General features: G+C 53.2%; 3 protein-coding genes and 1 long non-coding RNA gene across 4 annotated transcripts in view; 3 read left to right on the top strand and 1 right to left on the bottom strand.

Moving 5' to 3' along the window:
- LOC121107474 overlaps positions 1-9,916 on the top strand; it is a 23,780-nt gene extending 13,864 nt beyond the window's left edge. The window contains exons 14-16 of the mRNA XM_046903636.1: positions 77-836; positions 6,279-7,570; positions 7,862-9,916. The gene's annotated coding sequence lies outside the window, so the exon portion shown is untranslated. The remainder of the gene's footprint in view (positions 1-76; positions 837-6,278; positions 7,571-7,861) is intronic.
- Positions 4,992-7,192, bottom strand: LOC121107487. The gene is made up of 2 exons (XR_006932064.1): positions 6,964-7,192; positions 4,992-6,283 (listed from the first exon to the last, which is right to left on the bottom strand). It is a non-coding gene; the product is annotated as an uncharacterized LOC121107487 (long non-coding RNA).
- On the top strand, positions 7,521-9,916 carry LOC121107485 (biogenesis of lysosome-related organelles complex 1 subunit 3-like). The gene has a single exon (XM_040651929.2). It carries the CDS (start codon positions 7,865-7,867, stop codon positions 8,315-8,317), a length of 453 nt encoding a protein of 150 aa, XP_040507863.1. The 5' UTR covers positions 7,521-7,864; the 3' UTR covers positions 8,318-9,916.
- LOC121107473 lies at positions 7,521-20,742 on the top strand. Its single transcript, XM_046903637.1, has 12 exons — positions 7,521-12,110; positions 13,821-13,936; positions 14,012-14,128; positions 14,549-14,910; positions 15,604-15,681; positions 16,016-16,075; positions 16,793-16,861; positions 17,002-17,073; positions 17,155-17,256; positions 17,874-17,981; positions 18,707-18,854; positions 19,040-20,742. The coding sequence occupies exons 4-12, from the start codon at positions 14,556-14,558 to the stop codon at positions 19,092-19,094; spliced, it is 1,047 nt and encodes a 348-aa protein (XP_046759593.1). The 5' UTR covers positions 7,521-12,110; positions 13,821-13,936; positions 14,012-14,128; positions 14,549-14,555; the 3' UTR covers positions 19,095-20,742.

Genomic DNA, 20,742 nt, shown 5'->3' with positions numbered 1-20,742 from the left:
AGGGTGGGGGAGCCCTGGGACGGGTTGCCCAGAGAGGTGGTGGAGGTTATGACCAGCATCTCCTCTGGGTTGGGAGGTACTGCCAAATCCTCGAGGCCCTCTACCAATGATAGTGTACCAAGGATAGTCTACTGTGCTGTGATCTTCAGGGACGTTTTCAACACAAGCCATCCTATTGTTCTGTGATCTTCAAGGACACTTCCAGCGTACAAAAATCCAGTGGTTCTGTGATCTTCAGGGAGCCATGCAACACAAACCATTCCAGCGTTGTGTGATTTTAGAAGCTGGACGTGAGCCAGCAGTGTGTGCTGGCAGCCTGGAAGGCCAAGTGTGTTCTGGGCTGCGTTAAGAAAGAGGTGGCCAGCAGGGAGAGGGAGGTGGTTGTCCCCCTCTACTCAGCTCTTGTGAGGCCCCATCTGGAGTACTGCACCCAGGCGTGGGGCCCTGTATGAGAACTGTTGAACTGCAACTCCACCTGTGTGACCGGAAGGGGTGGAGCCAGGCTCCACCTCTCCTAAACCCCATTTAAGGGCTGACTGCCACGGAGGAAGGATTGCTCTCTGAAGATCACTCCTCTTGGAGCCCTTTTGGCGAGCCCAGCATTCACCTCTATTACTTTGTGCAACAGTCAGCCCCCCAGAAAGCACCAGACTCAACATTGCTGAGGTAGCAAGGGCAGGGAAAGGGTCAGGGCAGCAATGAGCTTATGATGGCCAAGGTTTGATTGCCGACTGCTCTGTCACCGAGGTTCGCTGCTTCCCATCTGTCCCTGCCCCGAGGAGGAGAGGCGGAGTCAGGGCGTGTGAACCGCGGGGCCGTTCGGGCGAGGTGATACGGTAAGGTACCCATTCGCGCGACTACACAGGGAGTCGGGTTGTTGTCTCGCTGTGAAGAGAGTGATTTTCAGGGCAAACCCCGAGCGACTCAGCGAGCAGGCAAGGCGGGGCACCTTGCCATGTAGGAGGGCGGTTAGCACTTAGCACTGAACAGGTCGTTGCTCTCCGGGCACACCGAGGTGCAACCACGGTCACCACACGGCAGCGAGCTGCTGCTAAAAGGCATGCAGAGACTGAAAGCACGAGTGTCCGTGCCACAGTTCAGGTCTCAGGCTGCGCAGAATGCTCGGCCCTGTTGCTGCTACGGGAGGGCAGCTGGGATACCGCCTGTGAGCGGGTGGAGGATCTGCCCAGCCTGGTGGTAGAGCTGAAGGAGGAAGTGGAAGGGCTGAGGAGCATCCGGGACTGTGGGAAGGGGATTGGTCGGTGGAGCTGCGCTCGGCCGTCCCTACAGGAAGGGTGTGGGGGAGATGCTTTTCAGGCAGTGGGGGATCATCTGCTGTCTCGCAGTCAGGTGGGAACGGGTGACCTCAAAGACAGCGAGGGATGGAAACAAGTCCCTGCTCGGGGCAACAAGCGGACTGCCCCTCAGCCTGTCCCACCTTCCCAGGTGCCCTTACAATACCAGGTATGAGGCTCTGGAGCTAGAGGGACTGGGGGATGTGGATGTTGGTGAAAGTCCATCTGTGCAGGAGAGGTTGCCCAAGGCTGGTCAGTCTGCTCCCCGTTCTGCTACAGTGTCAGTCAGGAAAAAAAGAAGGGCTGTTGTCATAGGGGACTCCCTTCTGAGGGTAACTGAGGACCCGATGTGCTGCTTGGATCCGTCCCGCAGGGAGGTGTGCTGCCTGCCTGGTGCCCGAGTGAGGGGCATTGCTAGGAACATCACTCGCCTGGTTAAGCCCTCCGATTATTATCCACTACTGTCTTTCCACATTGGAAATGAAGAGATAGGCAAAAGAAGTCCTCGGGTGATCAGAAGGGACTTCAGGGGTCTGTGAAGACTTCTGAAGGGATCTGGCGTGCAAGCAGCGTTTTCCTCTGTCCTCTCAGTTGGTGACTGGGATCTGGATAAAAGGAGGAGGGTGCACATGTTGAAGGAATGGCTTTGTGAATGGTGTCATGCTCAGGGCTTTGGGTACCATGGCTTGGGATGCAGCCTTGAGAAAGGGAGAAGGCTGACAGTGGATGGGAGCCGACTGACTAGAAGGGCCACAAATATTTTTGGAAATAAGCTGGCAGGGCTGGTTAGCAGGGCTTTAAACTAGGTATGATGGGGGAAGGTGGTATACTGGGTGACAGAGAATCATAAAATCATAGAATTGCTAAGGTTGGAAAAGACCCACAGGAGCATCCAGTCCAACCATTCGCCCTTCACCAATGGTTCTCGCTAAACCATGTCCCTCAGCACAACATCGAAACGCTCTTTGAACACTACCAGGCTCAGTGACTCCACCACCTCTCTGGGCAGCCCATTCCAGTGCCTGACCACCCTTTCAGAGAAGGAGTATTTCCTAGCGTCCAGCCTGAATCTTCCCTGGTGCAGCTTGAAGCCATGAGAAGCACCTGGGAATGCTGTCACCTTGGGAGGTGGTAAGGGAAAACCCCAGACTCATCCTGGAGGTACTAGGGAGGGCTCCTCTGAGAAGGCAATGAGGCCAGTGGCTAAGCTGAAGTCCCTCTATATCAATGCGTGCAGCATGGGAAATAAACAGGAGGAGCTAGAAACTGTGGTGCAATTGGGAAAGTATGACCTAATTGCTATCATGGAAACAGGGTGGGATGAATCGCATGATTGGAATACCCTGATTGAGGACTACAGGCTTTTCAGAAGGGATAGACAGGTTAGGAGAGTGGTGGAGTTGCCCTCTTATGTTAGGAAGTGGACAGATTGTGAAGAGCTGCGTCTGAGGAACAGCCATGATCAGGTTGAGAGCTTGTGGGTAAAAACTGCGGATCAGTCCAGCAAAGGGCATCTAGCGGCTGCGGTCTGTTACAGGCCACCTGATCAGGAAGAGGCTGTGGACGAGGCCTTCTTGCTTCAGCGGCAGGAGGTGTCATGCTTGCGGGCTCTCCTCCTGATGGAGGATTTCAACCACCCGGATATCTGCTGGGATAGTGCCACGGTGGGTGGCAGACAATCCAAGAGATTCCTGGAGTCTGTTGAGGACAACTTTCTGGTCCAGGTAATAGATGGAGAGGTTTAGATTGCAGGCAACCTGGGCTGCAGTGACCATGCCTTGGTGGAGTTTGTGAGCTTGAAGAATGTGGGCCTGGCAAAAAGCACAGTCACAACGCTGTGCTTTAGGAAAGCGAACTTCCGTCTGCTCAAGGAACTGCTGAGTGGGATCCCCTGGGAAACTGTCCTTAAGGGCATGGGCACAGACCAGAGCTGGCAGCTCTTTAAGGACACCCTTCCGAGAGCTCAAGGGCTCTCCATACCCCAGCAGAAGTCGTTGAGCAGGGGAGGCAGGCGACTGTCGTGGCTGTGCAAGGACCTGCAGCTTAAATTGAGAGAAAAGAGGGAAATGTACAGAAAGTGGAAGCAGGGTTGTGTATTCAGGGAGGAATACAGGGCTGTTGTCCGTGTGTGTAGAGATAGGATTAGGAAAGCCAAGGCGCAGATGGAGCTGAACTTGGTGCGGGATGCGACAGACAACAAGAAGGGGTTCTACAGGTACATAGGCAGGAGAAGACAGGCCAAGGAGAGTGTTCTCCCCCCGATGAAAGGTAATGGGGAGCTGGCTTCCTCAGACATAGAAAAAGCTGAGGTACTTAATGAGTGCTTTGCCTCAGTCTTCACGGGTGGTCAGGCTTCCCATGTCTGCCAGGACCATGAGCCTCTAGGTAAGGGTGTGGGGAGTGGTTTCTGTCCACCAAGCTGAGCGGTGCAGTCGATACATTGGAAGGAAGGGAAGCCATCCCGAGGGACCTGGACAGGCTGGAGAAGTGGTCCCACGAAAACCTAATGAGGTTCAATAAGGCCAAGTGCAGGGTGCTGCACTTGGGTCGGGGCAATCCCAGGTACTTCTATAAACAGGGGGGAAGATCTCCTTGAGAGCAGCCCTGCGGAGAAGGACCTGGGGGTCCTGGTGGATGAGAAGCTGGACATGAACCAGCAGTGTACACCTGCAGCCTGGAAGGCCAACTGTGTGCTGGGCTGCATTTAAAAAAAAAAAAAAAAAAAAAAAAAAAAAAAAGGCAGTGGCCAGCAGGGAGAGGTGATTGTGCCCCTCTACTCAGCTCTTGAGAGGCCCCATCTGAAGTACTGCGTCCAGACCTGGTGCTCCCAGTACAGGAAGGACATGGAGCTCTTGGAGCAGGTCCAGAGGAGGGCCACTAAGATGATCAGAGGGCAGGAGCACCTCTCCTGTGAGGAAAGGTTGAGGGAACTGGGCTTGTTTAGCTTGGAGAAGAGAAGGCTCCAGGGGGACCTCATTGTGGCCTTCCAGTACTTGAAGGAAGCGTATAAACAGGAAGGGGAACGGCTGTTTGTGAGGGTGGAAAGTGGTAGGATAAGGAGGAATAGTCTTAAACTGAGACAGGGCTGGCTTAGGTTAGATATTAGGAGGAAGTTTTTCACCCAGAGGGTGGTGATGCACTGGAACAGGTTGCCCAAGTAGGTTGTGAATGCATCCAGGGATGGGGCATCCAAGGCCAGGCTGGAAGTGGCTCTGGGCAGCCTGCTCTGGTGGTTGGCGACCCTGCACATAGCAGGGGCATTGAAACTCGATGGTCATTGCGGTCGTTTTCAACCTGGGCCATTCTATGATTCTATGGCCATCTCGAACCATCAGCGCCAAGATGTGTGTGCCAGTACTGTCGCTCTCCTTGCACACAACTGATAGGTGAAAACTCTGATGTGGTGAGACTGGAGTTATCAATTATAATCACTTCTTTGAAGGAGTCAGATCTAAGACAACTGAGACTAGCTGAAGATCTGTTTTGATAAGACAGAAATCAAGTTTCTGCAAGCCGTGTTTTTCTCTGTTCTGAGATGCTGTACTGCTGTAAGAAGCAACATTTGAACTGCTTCTGTTTTCTTGCTTTTGTACGAGAAAGATTTACTCTTAATGATGCATGACTCCTTCACAACAGAGACTAGTGTTTATAAGATTCGGAATGGGAGCAAACAAGTCAGACAAATATTTCTTGCACTCAGCTTTCAGATTAGGCATATATTTTAAAGAGGCACCAGAGAGGTGGAGACAATGGAAAGCAAGTAAAATCCAGGGAAACAAGCTTTGTTAAAAGCTTTGATGTAAGATCTAAAGTCAGTTTTTTTCCCATACAGTGTTAGCTATAGTGATGATAAATCATGCCCAAAAGCTTCTCTGCACTAGAACACAAAATCCAAAAGATTAGAAGCTGCGGAGATAAATTCATCTCAGCCCAGAAATCCTTCCATTTGTGTACTGACTGGAGTTCCGAGACTGCAGCATCACAATCATTCTCCTTCTCTGGGTGCAGTCTAGAAGATGAACACCCCCAGACACGCACACTTGTTCAGCTCTTCCTTTCCCATCAAGTCTGGGCTTGATAGAGATGTTTTTATCCCCTCTTTTTCCTGAGATTACCCTCTGTTGCCATGTTTTACTTGACCACTAACAAAAAGGTATTTCTAAATTATTCAACATGAGATTCTTTGCATAGTAACGTATTTGGTAATGCTCTGCTCCCAGGCAGGGTCCCCGCTACAACGATTTTCATTTCTCTTGAGCCGACTTGCAAGCACACCCCTTCAGAGCACATTTCCTTCTACTGTTAGTCATTGTAAGAAACCTTGTGGCAAATCCACCTGCAGAAAACACAATCAGCCTGTTTAGTAACAAAAGATTTTGATGTAAGGAAAAAAATTCAAATAGTTAATTAACAGATTGAGAGAGAGCCTTGAAGAGATAATTGCTAGAACCAATTCTAGTATGAAAATTTCTGGGGTTTAAGAATAATTACAGATGAGAGGGTATTTCTGAAGTGTACTATACTGTATCCTTAAAAGGGCAATAAAGTTCATTTTGCTTGATATTCTTTTCTTTTGCTTTTAGTAGATACACTGTAGCAATTAGACAGATCAGTACAATAGGAAAAGCAATACAACGGAGGTGCTAGTCCTTCTGTCATCACACAACAGAGAGGTGCTATAAAGGAAGGGAAGAAGATTGCTCCCCTGTACCAGAAAATTCCAGATTCACAGGAAGAAGCTTCACCAAGGAGGGCTCACCAGGCAAAGATCCTCCCCAGCAGCAGTCAGCCCTTAAATGAGATCTAAGAGAGCTGCAGCCAGGCTCCCCTCCTTCCATTCGCACACATGAATTGCTTTCACCTGTGCTCTCAGGGCTGACTGGGTCCTTTCCACAGGTGATCAATCCGTGGTTCAGGCTGTGACTCAACAGATCCCACACATATCTTAAAGATTTTAGATTTTTTTTCTTTCTTTCTTTCTAGGAAGACTGAGAAAGCAAAAAATCATTCTGCCCTTGCTCCTGACCCTTGTCCCTGCCTCCACCTGCCCTCAGCGTACGGCCAGGAGAGGAGGGGCACTCAGCAGCATGATGGGAGCCCTTCATATTCTCCTCAGCTCCTGACCTTCCAGCTCTGCAGAGACATTTCGTATCTCAGTGATAGTCTGTGGCCCCCACAGCCCCCCAGACCCGACCCCAAAGGCCTGCTGCCTCTCTCTCCCCCCCGACCCACACAGATGGGCCTGGTGGGCACTGTCAGTGCTGGGAGCCCAGGAGCAGGCACAGGCAGCCTGGCCGGGCTGGGATCTGCGCTGCTCTGACAGGAGCTCTGTGCTAATGTCATGCTGCACAGCATTCCAGGGACCAGAAGCTGCATCTCGCGCAGCGGTGAGTGATGGCAGCGCTGTGTGCGCCCTCCAGGGGGGCCCGGGACAGGCTTGAAAAGCAGCACCGCGTGAACCAGATGAGGTGCAACACGGCCACGCGCGAGGTGCTGCACTCGGGCCGCCGTAATCCCGCAAAGGTGCTGGGAGGGCCGGAGCGCCTCACCGACAGGAAGGGCTGAGGGAGTTGGGCTCGTGCGGCCTGGAGAAGGCTCTGGGGAGACCTCACTGCGGCCTTCACGTGCCTGGAGGGAGCTCACAAACAGAAGGACAGCGACTCCTTACACGGCCTGACACCGGCAGTGCTGTCCCAACGGTGGATTCGTCGCCCGGTCGCCCGCAATAAGTCGGTCATCACCGGGTATTTATATCAAGAGTGCAGGCCCGGGTGCTCGTTGGTTTCCATAGAAGGAAGAAATATTTCCCGAGGAGGGCCCCGGCACACGCCTGTCCCGAGGAGCGGTGCACACCGAGCGGCACAGCCGTACCGGACAAACCCGGCGCAGGCGCAGGCGCAGGCTCCGGCCCTGCGCGGCCCCCTGCACGCCCCGCCCCCCGCCTCTCCTATTGGCCAGCCCTGCCCTGTTCGGCCATCTCATTGGCTTCTACTGCTGCCTGTTACATGCAAGCTCCCTCCCCGATCCTTCTTCCGGGAGAGCGCCGTCCTCCCCTTCGTCCCCGCAGAGCCAATTGGCTACCCTGGCTGTCACTTAAAGCTTGGGAGGAGGGACGATTGGACGAACGCGGCTGCCCGCTCTGCGCGTGCGCAGTCTGAGTGAGGGCAAGTCCGGGCAGCGGGCGCACGCAGGCGTGACGTCACTCGACGCGACGCGTAGCGTACCGGGTGACCGTCACGTGACCTGGCGAGGCGGCGGTACTGGGCTGAGGGAATGTGGGTCCTTGCGGGGCTCGGTGGCGGGTTATTGGGGCGTGGGGGTTCCTGTAGGGTTGGGAAGGGAATATGCGGCATCCCCCTGGAGCTGTGGGTGCCTGGACGTGTTCTGGGGACCCCACGGGGCTGGGAAGGGAGTGAGGAAGTGGGGGTCTCACGAGGCTGAGGGGGCACGGGCCTGTTGTGCGCAGTATTCCTCTGAGACTCGGGAGAAAGAGCCGGGGGTCTCCGTGCCTGGTGGGGCCGTTTTCCCCCCGACTCCCCCTCCTCCCTTTTATTCCCCTCTCGCAGACCATGGCCGTCCCTCTTTCCCCCACGCTGGTGCTGGGCGAGGCCTCGGAGAGCGACTCAGAGCCGGAGCCGGGGGGGAACACAGCCGGGACTCCCGCAGTGGGGCTGAAGGTTCCGGGGGAGGCGTCGGAGACCGAGGAGGAGGAGGAAGAGGACAGTGCGGCCCGGATGCCGCTGCCAGGGGTGTCCAGGGGGGGCCCCTCACTGCTGCAGCAGCGGCTGGGGGCGGGCGAGGGGCGACTGCGGGGCGCAATGGCTGAGGCACTGGGACGCAGTTTCAGTGGGGCTGCGCGGCTGCTGGAAGGTCTGGGGGGGCCCCTGGGCCACGCCCAAGCTGGGGCAGCTGCGACCGCGCACTGCCTGTGCCTGGTGCGCCGTGACCTGCGCGCTGTGGCTGCCACCGTAGCCACCATCACCGCCTGTCACCTGCTGCCTGACATCCGTGGGGAGCTGTGAGAGTGGGAATGTCTGTGGGGGGGGGGGGGGCAGTGCTGGCAGCTGTGGGGAGCTCCTGGCGTTGTTGTTGCAGTGTCACTGACACTGACCTTCAGCACTGTGTCCAATGGACTCGAGAGTTGTGGTTGTCACTGATGACATTCTCATTGTCACTGCATTGCCAGTGCTGTGTCCCCTTGAGCTGATGCTGCCATCAACAGCACTGCCGCTGATCGCTCAGTGTCCCAGCGATGTCCCTGTGTCACCTGGCCTGTGGGGACCTTGGCCTCACAGTGACGTTGTCAGTGAATGGAAGCTCCTGACGATTGATTGATGCAGAATTCTGTAGTTTTGCCCTGTATAGGGGATCTGTGGGTTCTGGCACTGACTAAAGCCCTTTGGAGACATAGCTGCAGCAAGGACACAGCTTTCACTAGGTGGGTGGCAGTGTGTTCACCCACGGCACTGTGGTCCCAGTGGTCTGAGCAAGGTCCCTTTTGTTGCCCCCCATGTCCTTGGGCTGTGGTTGTGTCCTGTGCGTCCCTTCCTGCCATATGAATGTCTCCAGCATCTGGCCACTGTCCCCAAGCTGTGGCTATGTCCTGTCACCCTAAGTGCCCCTTGGCCTTGTCCTTAGCTCTCTCCTACCTCTGTGTACCCCTCTGAGAACTTCAGCCAGGGACAGGGAGAAGTACATACGAATCTCACACCACGGAGCCACATGGGTCTGTCACGCTGCATCCTGCCTGGGCTGTCACGTCCTGTGGGACACCAGGGGATACACCCTGGGTGCTAGTGGGCTTGTGGCACCAAAATGCCCGGGGCCTGATGAGGGTCCTGGGGGCTCCTGGCGTCTCCAGAAGGGTCCCAACTGTCCCCAGGGACTGACCTGAGGGGTAGTGGAAAACCAGGATGAAGGTTCACTTTCCCCATTCCCCTGTGTTGTGGCAAAGGGGAAAGGTTTTGTGAAGAGCACAGTGGTGTTGGATTCTGTTCATAAAGATTCTAGACCTCGGTTCCCTTCCCGTATCCAAATTAGAATGAAAGATAGTATTAACAATTCATCTTTTGAGGAAGAACCTCTGAGCACTTGTAACTGGCAGTGCTTTGATATTCTAGGTAACCTGTTCCATAAGGAGTGCTGGGTGATGCTGGCTGATACTGTCAATTGTGAGCATGCTCCACAGAAAGTTTCCCTCTGTGGGAGTGAGGAAACAAAATGTGGTGATTCAGTACTGTGGGGTTATTATGGGGTTACTAGAGTCTAGGATTCTAGAGTCTGAGGATTCTATGAATTGATTATTGGAGGATTCTATGAGGATGCTATGAGGATACCAGCTCCTGTGATTATAAGTTCTGTTATTTCAGATTCTGTGATCGTTTCATGATTCTAGATTCCTTGACTCTGTGATGATTCTGGGCTTCAGTTGTGTGGTGATTCTGATTCCTCACTAAGAGTATAGATTCCCAGACTTGTAGCTACGCAATACGATGCGTTTCCATCTCCACTCCTGTGCATAGTGTGTGGCATAGTTCTGAGTGCCTGACACAGCCCAAGCAAAATCAATTTCTGTAGGTTATTACTAAATAAAAAAATAAATCAATAAATTTCTTGCTTTAGTTTCTGCTCCCTGATCCATTTATTTATGTTCTCCCTTGCTTCATATGTAACTTCCAAACTTGGCATTTTGCAGATAATACCTTTTCCCCCTTTCGTCCTTTGGTGGCCCCTAATGGTCTCTTCTTTCTCAGTTAGAACAGTTGTCATGAGCCTATTCATATAGGAATTTGGGACTGGAGTTCACTCCGTGACTCTTATCATAGTTGATGTCCCTAGTTGCTATCGTGCAGACTTCACCAATTTATAACAGATGGATACAGCTACGATATACACTCCTAAGAGGGAAGCAGGAATGTATATTTATTGATGTAATGTAGATATGCTGTAGTGATATGACAGTGACTTAACAAGACTGGAGATGGCTGGATACACTTGGTTATTTTCCACATAGAGGGCAGGATTAAACACACACCTACAGGACGCTCTCCTGCTGTGTCATGAGGATCAGAGCAGGCCCCGTTGCTGTCTGAACTCTTCAAACCACAGAGGTAAGGATCCTCAGCACAGCTGGATCCACTCCTTGTCCCAGACGCGTTCAAGAGTTTGTGTCTAAGGGATCCTATGTGCACAATCAAAGATATAACCGTAGTGGAGCTAACAAAGCCCACCCAAACTACTAGTCACTTACTGAGGATCCGTATCAACAAGGTGTCTTGACATCAAGGTGGAAAGGATCTCTGTGCAGGTGTAACCTCAAGAGGCATGCCTGCTCAAGGGGAGAGCTGTTCCTCTGTGCAGGAGAGCTCAAGAGGTGCTTGTGCTGCTGTCTATTTTGGTGGTAAGATGATTGACTCATTGCCGTACTTTATTTTTAGGCATATGCTCAATTGGCCCTCAGATGTTGAGCCAGAGGCCTGCTGTCAGTTCTTTCAGCCTCCCAGCTTGAGGCAGTTTTGTGATCTTTAGTCTGGTTTAGCTAGGAGTGTTGCTCACTGTCTTCCTGTGCAAGGCTGAGGGAGGAAGGTGGGAGAAAGGAAGAAAGGGGGAGGGGGGAGCACACCATCACACTGGCTTTGCTGGGAAGGAAGGCTGGTAAGAGCAGGTCTGCTGGTCTGAGTCCCAGCCTGCTTTTACCCCCAGGAAATGCCCTGCAGGTGGGCTGGCGAGGGTGGGGGTTGGGCAGGAATTGCTGCATTTCCTCCCACATCTCCTGCCATTTCTCTTGTCCCAGCAGGCTCCAGTTTAACATCTGCCTGCAGCCTGCAGCAGAGCAGCACATGGCCACTGCATGTCCATCTTAGGCAGGGGCTGGGGGAAGCAGCCAGGAGAGGGCAAGGGGCAAGAGATGGGAGTGCGGGGGGAGAGTGTCCTTCAGTGTCCTTCAGCCAGCATTTGTGTGCTGGGAACAGAGAAGCTGCTGGGACTGGAGTTTCTCTCCTCTCCAAGCTGCTTCCCCGGGCTTTGGCTGTGCCCAGAAAGGAGCACTTGCAGGAGCCCGTGGCCTTTGCAGAGGTGGCCATGTATTTCAGCAGGGAGGAGTGGGCATTGCTGGACTCTGCGCAGTGTGTGTGCTGTACTGAGGTGTGATGCTGGAGACTAGCAGTGCGTGGCCTCGTTAGGTGAGGGCTTTGCTGGTGCTCCTTCTTATTAGAGCACCTCTGGCTGTGCAGAATGAGCCTCTGCAAGCAGGACGTAGAATAAATGCAGTGGGGTTACTTATTGACCAGTGCAACAGCAACGAAAGAAACCTATACTTTTCTGCTGTTTATTTCCCATAAACGTTGTTGAAGCCTTGGTAAACAAAACATCCTAAAGGGAACGTTGAAGAAAATGTCCCTGCATCATTTTCAGAGATGTAAAAGGTGTGCTGGGCTCCAAAGGGAGTCGGTATGTATTGGGCCGGTGTCATTCAGAATTAAAACAGGGACATGCTGACATGCACCAGAGTGGGCTCATGCTTGACATCTTGTAAACAGGGTTGAAAAGAAACCTCAAAATAAACACACGTCTACAAAAGCTGCCCTCCCCTCCAAAATCAGCACATTTTGCACAGCCAGAGGTACCTTCCCGGTCTTCTGTCTGTTGGCAGTTTTACTTCATCTGTTTTTTCTTCAGATCACAGCAGTGTGAGTCTGACTGCGTCAGCGGAAGAGCTGCCTTCATGGAGGTGCAGGTGCAGTCGGCCGTTGTGGAATTCATCCTGAACCACACTCTTCCACTCCAAATCCAGCCCAGTCATTGGAGATGGAGGAGGTGAGTGTCTTCGTCCATTAGCTTTATCCTGATCAGACACCTTGATCAAATCCAGATCTCCTCCAAGATACCAGAAATACGCTTTTATTGTTGAGGAGACAACAGACTTCTGGGCTGATGTAAGAACATGGCAAATGTGGCTACCAGTATCTTCCTGGGAAGCCAGGGATGCTGTACGAGAACATACATCTGAATGTTTGGCTGCTGCTGTTAGGTCCTCACACTGACAAGCCGTACAGAATAACTTAAATCTGTCCCCCTACTCTCTCTTTTCTTTCTGAAATCGCTCTCTTCAATGCTTCTGTGTGCTCTCCCACTTGAGCTATCTTGCAGTATGACACAATGCATGGTCTGTTGAGCCTTTCAAGCATCTTAGAAGATAAATAGCAATTAGCAGATTTAAAGAAAGCTCTTGGTATTCATTAGCATTGATGCCGAGAAACATAAGTCTTGCTCTTAATGTGAGATATTCTGACAGATGCTTTCCTGGTTATTTCTTCTGCACAGTCTCTATAGGTTAATCAGCAGGGCTGTTCAGCTGCATGGCAAAGACTGCGTGGGCCCTGCAGCTGTTGCCCAGTTCTCTGCCTGCATTGCTGATTCGTGACTTTAGGATGCGGAATTAACTGCAACGTGTTTGTGCCCAGCCCTGGAACCTACAGCTTTCCTTGAGTAACTGCTAAGACCATAAGTGCACCTGTTCCAGTGGAAACAAACAGAGTTGCACCAGGAAGAAAGTTTCCTCTGCGTGTTAGATGAATAAATGTTCAGAGCACAAGCAATTATTATTCCAAAGGAGCACTAAGTTTGTTCCATCTGCTTTGATACCCTGACCTTCCAATGAGATTTGCACAGTCACCGCAGTTATTACCACTGGTGGAGTATAGATAGCTGCTTTTCCGGAGTACTTGCTGCTTCCCATTTTATACGAGCATTGCTCTTCTTTGGATAGCACAGTTGCTGTAAGTCCAGCTTTTGTTCCCACTGGAAGGCAGTTTTTATGTCAGCAGGATGCAGGGGTTAGCTTGGCTGAGCAGGAACAGCCCACAGCAGGCTGAGCTCTGCCAGGAGAAAATCAACATGCAAACCACCTGAGCCAAACAACGATGACCCAGGCTTTAGAATGGAGCATGTCACCTTGGCTAGTTATTTAATGATTCAGGCATTCACACTGTCTGCTTCCCTACAAGCAGAAGGGTCAGAGTATATAAGGGTCACAGTGTATCAGCTAAGCTTGGGAATGCTGCTCTGGGAAGACAGGCCCTCTGAGCACAGCATCTCAACCTGTACCAGCCTTCAAGAGGGGACAGCACTCCCCAGCCTGCTTTATGCCATCCCAAGTTAGTCTACTTGCATGAAAGCTGGATGTCTGTATACCCGTTAGGCTCAAACCCTGCGTACTGAGGTACACCTGACAAACACGTGAGGCTGTGCACGTTACCCAGGAGGTGTGATGTTAAACAGATAAGTATTAGGAATGGATCCAGCCAGGATGTTGATGTGAGAGGATGATACGCTTCCCTCCCACACTGCTTATCACATGAGAATGACAATATAAACACTTGCTCTTTAAGCAGCGGAAACAAGGACAGCTCTTAGAGGAGACTCCTTGTTCTCCACTGCACTGCTCTGCACTGAGAGGCTTCAGAGATGCTAGCAGCTGGCGCTATGAGCTGCTTTGGTTGAAGTATAAATGTTTGTCTCCAAAAGCAAGCACAGTGTATTTGGATGCTCTGCTTCCAAAAGTGCAACAGCTTCTGGAGACCCAGGTGGGACCCCACAGGTGACGGTCCTCTCGGCACCAAGTGTCCAGTTGCCAGCAGCAGGTGAGTTCACTTTGGGGGACTTTGGTGATGGGAGGTGCCAAGCAGCAAGCCTTCAATTTCCGCTACTAAATGCAGGCTTGGAAGCACGCTACGTGTGGGAAATATACTTGGTGCAGGAAAGGGGATGTCCTTAGCCAAGGCGCTGGAAAACTGAAGGAAAACAGATGAAACTGCAGATCTATCAACAAAAACGTAAGCACGTGACACTTGACTTGGCAGGTCTGTGAGAAGGTCAGCTTCCCCGTGTTTGTATTTCAGCCATCATCCTCCATACTGGAGAGGCTTTATCCGCTTGGCTTGCTTAATTGCAGCACGTTTGACACGCATGGATAACCTGTGCAATAGCGTCCTTGATCCAGACCCCATTTCCATATTGTATCTTTTCCCCAATGGCCTGAGGTGTCATGGGTGCACCGAGCTGGAAATAATTCCCTCCTGGGGCTGTTGAAGCCCTAGAAATGTTTGCCAAGTGAAGCTGTGGATGCTCCATCCCTGGAGGTGTTCAAGGCCAGGCTGGGTGGGGCTCTGGGCAGCATGACCCCGTGGGTGGCATCCCTGCCCACGGCAGTGAGGTTGGGGTTCTAAGCTCTTTGCTGTCCCTTCCACCCCAAGCCGCTCTATGATTCTGCGTTTCTATGACGTAAGCACCGGCCCCACGCAGCCCTGGTGCAGCACATCACAAGAGCAGCAGCCCGCGGGGAGCCGCCACCCGGAATCTCGGAGCCGTGAGGTCACAATGCCCCGTCCAATGGCTGTGCGGTGCTGTGCCGTGAGCTCACAAGGCCTGGCTGCGACGCTGTCCTGTGCCTCAGGCTTTGCTCTGTGCGACGCTCACTGTGGCTGCAGCGGTGGTGTTGGAAGCATGGTGCGAGTGTGGGGGGCCATGGCCCCTGCCCGCTTTGTCCTCTTCCTCCTACTGATGGCCATGTGTTTCCGGGAGACCTGTGCTGCTCCGTGGCGAGCACCGGGAGCAGGTGGGTGGGCAGAGATGGGACACGGACTGAGCAGCAGTGGGGGCAAGAAGTCAGGCTGTGTCCCCACGGCCCTGTGCCACACTTCCCTGGGGCCGGCCTTCCATGGGGGGTGGTGTTGGGCAGGGGGCGATGGGCAGCACCGCAGGAGCCGGGCAAGAGCCCGTGGCAGCGCTGCTCCCCAGGGCTGGCTCCAGCCATGCCGGGCCATGGCTCTGCTGCTTGCTGGCTGGAGCACAGCCTTCATCGTGGGAGATGTCCTGGGGAGAGCTTGGCAGATGTGTGCTGGGAGAAGCGTGAGCATTTCTGCTCCAGGCTCATGGTACTCCCTGTAGATGAATCCCAGTTTCCAACACAGAGCCACGGCCCACAGCCCAGAGGAAGAGACAGGACGTGCTTTCCTCCAGTGCTTCAGTGTGACCTTCCTGCGCATTGGAGGCCTCCCAGTAAGAAAGCCCCCAGGAGCTGCATCTTCTTCCATGCGGTCCGTGAGGGATGTGGCACATGGCCTGGAGAGAGTATTGTGTACGCTGCCAGGTGCCAGCCTACAGGTCATCCTGGCCACTCTGCAACTTTGGGAATCGTGACCTGAGTCCTTCTCCCATCCCGTTCCACGGCCCAGCAACATCCAGTTACTGAGGGAGAAGGAGATCACACCATCCAATGGGACCTTCTTTCATGCGTTCTTGATTCCAGGAGATGAACTTGGTGCTCCCTTTCCGGATGATCGTTTGGATCCGGATTTTGTGCCTGTGCCTCTGGGACAACCCAGAGGTAAGTTGTGAGTGTCTGTTTCCTTGGAGGCAGAAACATTCATGCTCCCATAGTTTACTTGCGTGCAATTTTGCTTAAGACCCTCTCAAGGTCTTCCAAGCCTGTTTGTGCCTTGAAGGGCTTGCACAGATGAGCCATGAGTATTTCTTTACTCGGAGAGCTGCCACATTTCAGTGGGAAGGTTACCGCTGCCCCTCTTCAGCTGAGAGAGCCCAGACCTTCGTATTTGGGCCGTGGCATTCCCTGGCCCACCTTTCCCCACTCAGGGAAAAGGAGGCCCCCACGTGTGCTGGAAGCTCTCCTCACCTGTGTCTGATTACACTTGTGCCTGCAGGCCCTGCTGGTGAATCAGCAGAACAGAATCCTGCCTCTGAGCCTGAAGGGGATGCTGGAGGTAAGTAGCCGGGCTTCACGTCCTCGATATTTGTTCCTTTGTGGCTGGGCTAGTTCAGCAAGGGTTGCGCTTTTCACCGGCCAGCGGGTTCTTCTCCCCGAGAAGCATGGGTGGTCGTTGTTTCTTGGGTGCTCCGTGCTGTCAGCGTTGCGTTGGCTTTGTCTCTGTATCTGCGAGGTCTCCCAGTAAGAAAATTCCAGGGGGCCGAATGTTCTTCCATGAGGTCCCTGAGAATTGTCTCCCACGGCCTGGAGAAAGTATTTGGAAAGCTGTGGAATACCAGCCAGCAGGTCACCTGGCCTCTCTGCAGCTTTGGAACTTTCCCCCCATGTCATTACCTGAGCCCCTTCCATCACCGCAGCTCAGTAAGGGAGAGAGAGATGGGCACGTGCAATGGGAACTGTTTCTCCGCTGTCCTTGATTACAGCTGTGTCTCCAGGCAGCGGCTCACCAAAGCCTAGGTTTAATCCAGTCCATGCAGTTGAGTTTAGAGCTGGGGTGAGCTCCAGGCGGGCGCTCCTCTGGGCAGTTCCACACGGGGTTAGTTCTGTATGATGGTGGTGCCCCTGCAGGCACCCAGGAACTGTTTCCGAGGTGCTCCTGTGTGGAAGGGAGAGAATGGTGTCGTGAAGGAATGCCCAGCTTTAATTGCATCCTGTGTCATTCTGACTGGAAGGATGTTTAATGGGAGTTGCTCTGTCCTGCGTTTGTTTGCAGATGTGACTGGAGGAGGTGATCCAGGTTCCGCTCTGAGCTCTGGGACTGAAACTCCGGCAGATCGCATGGGTATGTCCTGGCTTTGTAATTCCTTGGAGAGCTTTCACTGCCCATTTCAGTGCCATTTCATGGCACGATCCCCCGTATGCTCCGCTATTCAGTGATGCTGTAGCGTATGACTGAAACTTTTCGTGGGTCTTTGGTTGCAGGAGTGCCCCCAGGGAGGGCTTTGCCCGGTCATGTGTTTCCTCCTGCGCTGGAGCCCAGCTGGAATCCCAGCGGTGAGTAGTTTGTCTCACTGACTCACTGCTGGTCTTCAAAACCTCATGCACGTGATATTTAACTTCATGCATTCTGTTAAGGTCCGGAAAAAGGAAAGGATGAATCCAAAAGAGGAAAATACTCCCAGGGCTCATCCCGTCTCCTCAAGGAACTGGTGAAGGAAATGGAGAAGGCAGCGCGTGGTGGGTATACTTGAGTCTGTTCACTGTGAGACCTGGGAAGCTGAGGTCTGATGTACGTGTGTGGACAAGCTGTAGCCTGCACAGCAGGAAGGGATCGCTCAGAGCCGTGCTGCGGTGGTGTTCCATGTAGCGCCTTGCAGGCACTGTCAAGCACCAGAGATGGTCTGCTGCCACTTCTGCATCCAGCCAAGGCCCGGGGGCAGCTGCTCCCCCAGCACGACCATTACTTGTCAGAGGTGCAGGAGGAGCATCCCGAGCAGGGATGCCTTTGCTAATGGTGGAAACAAGGTGGGATGCTGATTCTGAAGGCGCTTCTGTCTGAGCTTGAATTTCAGCCTGCAGATGCCTGGCCTGTGATGGGTGGAACGTGATGGTTGGTGACGCTCACAGCACAGGGTGTGAGGGCCTTGCATAGGAGCTGATTCCTCGAGAGGCGTGAGAGGGTTGGCACCCTCCAATTCCTGGGAGGGCCCAAATGCCCTTGGGCAACGGAGGGGGTCGCAGTGGATCTGTGGGGCTGGGACCAGCAGGCTTTGCCTGAGCGCGGGACTGGAGTAGCTCAGTTCCCGATGAGAGCACATCACATCCAATCCTACTGCCCTGCTTTCTTTCTAAAGGAACTGACCAACAAAGTGAGCAGGATGCACTGCAGGAAGAAGGCAGCCATCCCACACTGCCAGTCTCGGGCAGAGGAACGCAGGCAGCGCCAACAACTGTCATGCCAGGTAATTTCTGTCCCGTGGTCATCCAGTGTCACTCACCAGAGCCACTGTGTGCCTGCAGGCTCTTGCTGCCTGCTCTTGCACGCCAGGTCAGCAGCCGAACCTGAGCGTGTGAGCACAGGGCACGTGTAAAAGAAGCCAGGGATGGCTCTCTGAACACGGCTGACCTCAGTGGGGTGTGGAGAGTTGTTCCAGCAGTGTGCCGGAGAAGGTACGTGCAGGCCTCTGTGACGCTGCTCAGCTCCCACCACTCCCAGTTCCCAGAGAGTGGTGAGTTTTGCCCTTTTGGAGCAAAGCCACCCGAGGGCGATGAGCGGGGTCCTGTGTGGGAGGAGCCTGCAGGAGTGTTTCTCCCCTGGGCTGGCTCCGGCTGTGCCCTGTGCTGGCTGGAGCCCGACCTTCAGCCGGGGGGGGGTGTCCTGCGGGAGAGCGTGGGACCCGCGCGCTGGGGAAAGTGCGAGGGATTCTGCTCTGCAGTGCTTCCCACAGACAAAGCCCAGACCCCAGGGCACAGCCCCAGCCCTCGGCCCAGAGGAAGACACGGGCAGTGCCTGTGCGGCCTCTCCCTACCCAACGAGAGGTGGAAGCAGTCCTTCTTGTCCTCTGGTGCCTGGGCACCAGAGGCAGAGGCACCCACTGATGAAAATCTCCTGGGTCCATGAAGCACACTGAGAGGTTATCTGTAGCACAGGTGAGGGCAACGTGGGACGTTGTCTCGTTTCTCCCAGGGATGAATGCCGGGACGAGCACAAAGGCTGCTGTTGGCAGATCTGCGCGAAGGCGCCACATCGCAGCGATGGTACTGTTCTCAGCTGTGCTGCTGTCTGCGCTGGTGCTGGCCTGTGGTGCTGTGATATGGATGTGCCAAAAATACGTGTGAGTTGGCTTTTCCCCAGAACACTTTATTGCTGCATTTGGCAACGAAGCATTTGTGGTGCCAGGATCCTGGGCGGCCAGATCAGTTGCTGGCAGTACACGGCCAGGACTTATGTTGCCAAGTCTTTCAAGTTTCCCCTTATTTCCTGTCAGTGAGTAGTGCTTTCTGAAACTCATTCTCACAGAGTGTGCAAGAGAGAAGAGAGAGCAGCAGAGCAGGCTCATCCTGATACCAACTAGGAGAGAGTTCCAACTGGAGACGAGGGCAGAACGGAGCTGGGAGAGGCAGCCGAAGAGACTCTTGCCCCATCAAAGAAGAATCTCAGCCATCGTCCCAGTGCATTCCATTCTGCCATCCAAGAGGCCAAAGGTCTTCAAAGTCATCTGGAAGACTTGGAGCTTGAACTCAAAGCCGTGAAAGAGGTCCACGGGAACAGTCCTGAGTGCTGCTTTCTGTCAGGGGACGGCCCTGAAAGTGAGAGCGGAGAACCAGCAGCAGAGCTTTTGTCCTTCACCCTGCATTCTCTGGGACAAGCATCAGCAACATTTCAAAGAATCTTAGCTCGGCATAGCTACAATCCTGTTGAGGGTCCTAATGAGGAGCCAGAAAGCGAGCTTCCTCTGACCGCTGGACAACACCTTAACGTCTTTGGAGCTGTGGATGAGAATGGCTGGTTTCAGGGAGAGCTGACAGATGGCACAAGAGGACTGGTCCCATCCAATTTGGTTGCGGAGGTTTCAGATGACGAACTGGATACAACGATGCCTCCGGAGCTCTGTGCTCTCCTGCTGGATACTTGATGAATAAGTGGATGCAGAGATTCCATCATGCAGCAACATCCTGTCAAAATTCCTGCGTTACTCCATCTGCAAGACTACCCCCTGCTCCACTTGATGTTCAGGTGGAGTGTGTGCAGGACGTGGATGAGCTCCTTTGGGAACACTCTGAGGTGACTGACAGTGTAACTGCATAGTCTTGTGGTATATTAAACAAACAAACAAAAAAACACCACCCACAATAAAACAAACAACCAACCAACCCAAAAAGCGCTGCTCTTTTTCTTGGATACACTGAGGTGATCCTTTTTCTAGCTGAGACTTTGCAATGAGTCTTGAAGCAGATTTGAGCCGGTAGAAGTTGGCAGTGTCTGCATTCCGTTCTCCTGATTTCCTTGCTGGTCAGAGTTAAGGTGCCATGCATCCATTCCCCAGCCCTAGCTGTCTCCTGAATCATGAGAACAGCCTTTCCATATTGTGGAAAGAACTGGAGTGGATTCACGCTGAAGGACAAGATGCTTGCAGACACGTAAGCTCAAGAAGAGAATGCAGAGTCCACGGAAACTCGCTGCCAAACAACGATGAGAAAGTAGAATAGGCTCCTGTTGTTGAAGATGGGACGGTGAAACAGATGTCTCAGCTCAACACAACGCCAGTAGGAGCTGGTTCGGGCTACCCCCCCTTAAAAGGTCGGAAGTTCACAGCGAGGTAGACTACGAGCCTTCATCCACTGACCGCCAGAGACCCCCACCACATTTTTAGGACGCGTGCTCAAGAGGGTGGGACAATACGTTAATAGTTTCTCAGAATTCCAGCCCATTTTTGTGGAACGTAATGAATATGTGGATGTTATGTCTGTAAGTATGTAACCAGTGCTTTTCTCTGTGTGCGAGTTAGGAGGAGATATCCCCCCCCGCACCCGGCGCCGTAATGAGTGTACCTGCTTTGTAACCTTACGTGGGTTCCAGCGTTTGATTCCACACGTCACTCCCTTCACTATTAAGAGGACAAAGAACTTCTGGCACAGAAGGATGCCCACCTGCAAGGCTCAAATTGCACGCTGCTTCCTCCCTCTCTGCTCAGTAAAACTCTGTGTTGGGCTCATTTGGAA

This window comes from Gallus gallus, chromosome 23 (genome assembly GCF_016699485.2).
Source record: "Gallus gallus isolate bGalGal1 chromosome 23, bGalGal1.mat.broiler.GRCg7b, whole genome shotgun sequence".
Classification (NCBI taxonomy): Eukaryota; Metazoa; Chordata; class Aves; order Galliformes; family Phasianidae; genus Gallus; species Gallus gallus.
The sequence above is the reverse complement of the archived record's forward strand: the minus strand, read 5'-3'. Positions and strand labels throughout refer to the sequence as shown.

Coding starts and splice junctions, on each gene's coding strand:
- LOC121107485 (XM_040651929.2), top strand. CDS start 7,865: ATGGCCGTCCCTCTTTCCCCCACGCTGGTGCTGGGCGAGGCCTCGGAG.
- LOC121107473 (XM_046903637.1), top strand. CDS start 14,556: ATGATTCTGCGTTTCTATGACGTAAGCACCGGCCCCACGCAGCCCTGG. Junction 16,076..16,792: donor GCCTGAAGGGGATGCTGGAG/GTAAGTAGCCGG, acceptor GTTTGTTTGCAG/ATGTGACTGGAGGAGGTGAT. Junction 17,982..18,706: donor GCCAACAACTGTCATGCCAG/GTAATTTCTGTC, acceptor CGTTTCTCCCAG/GGATGAATGCCGGGACGAGC.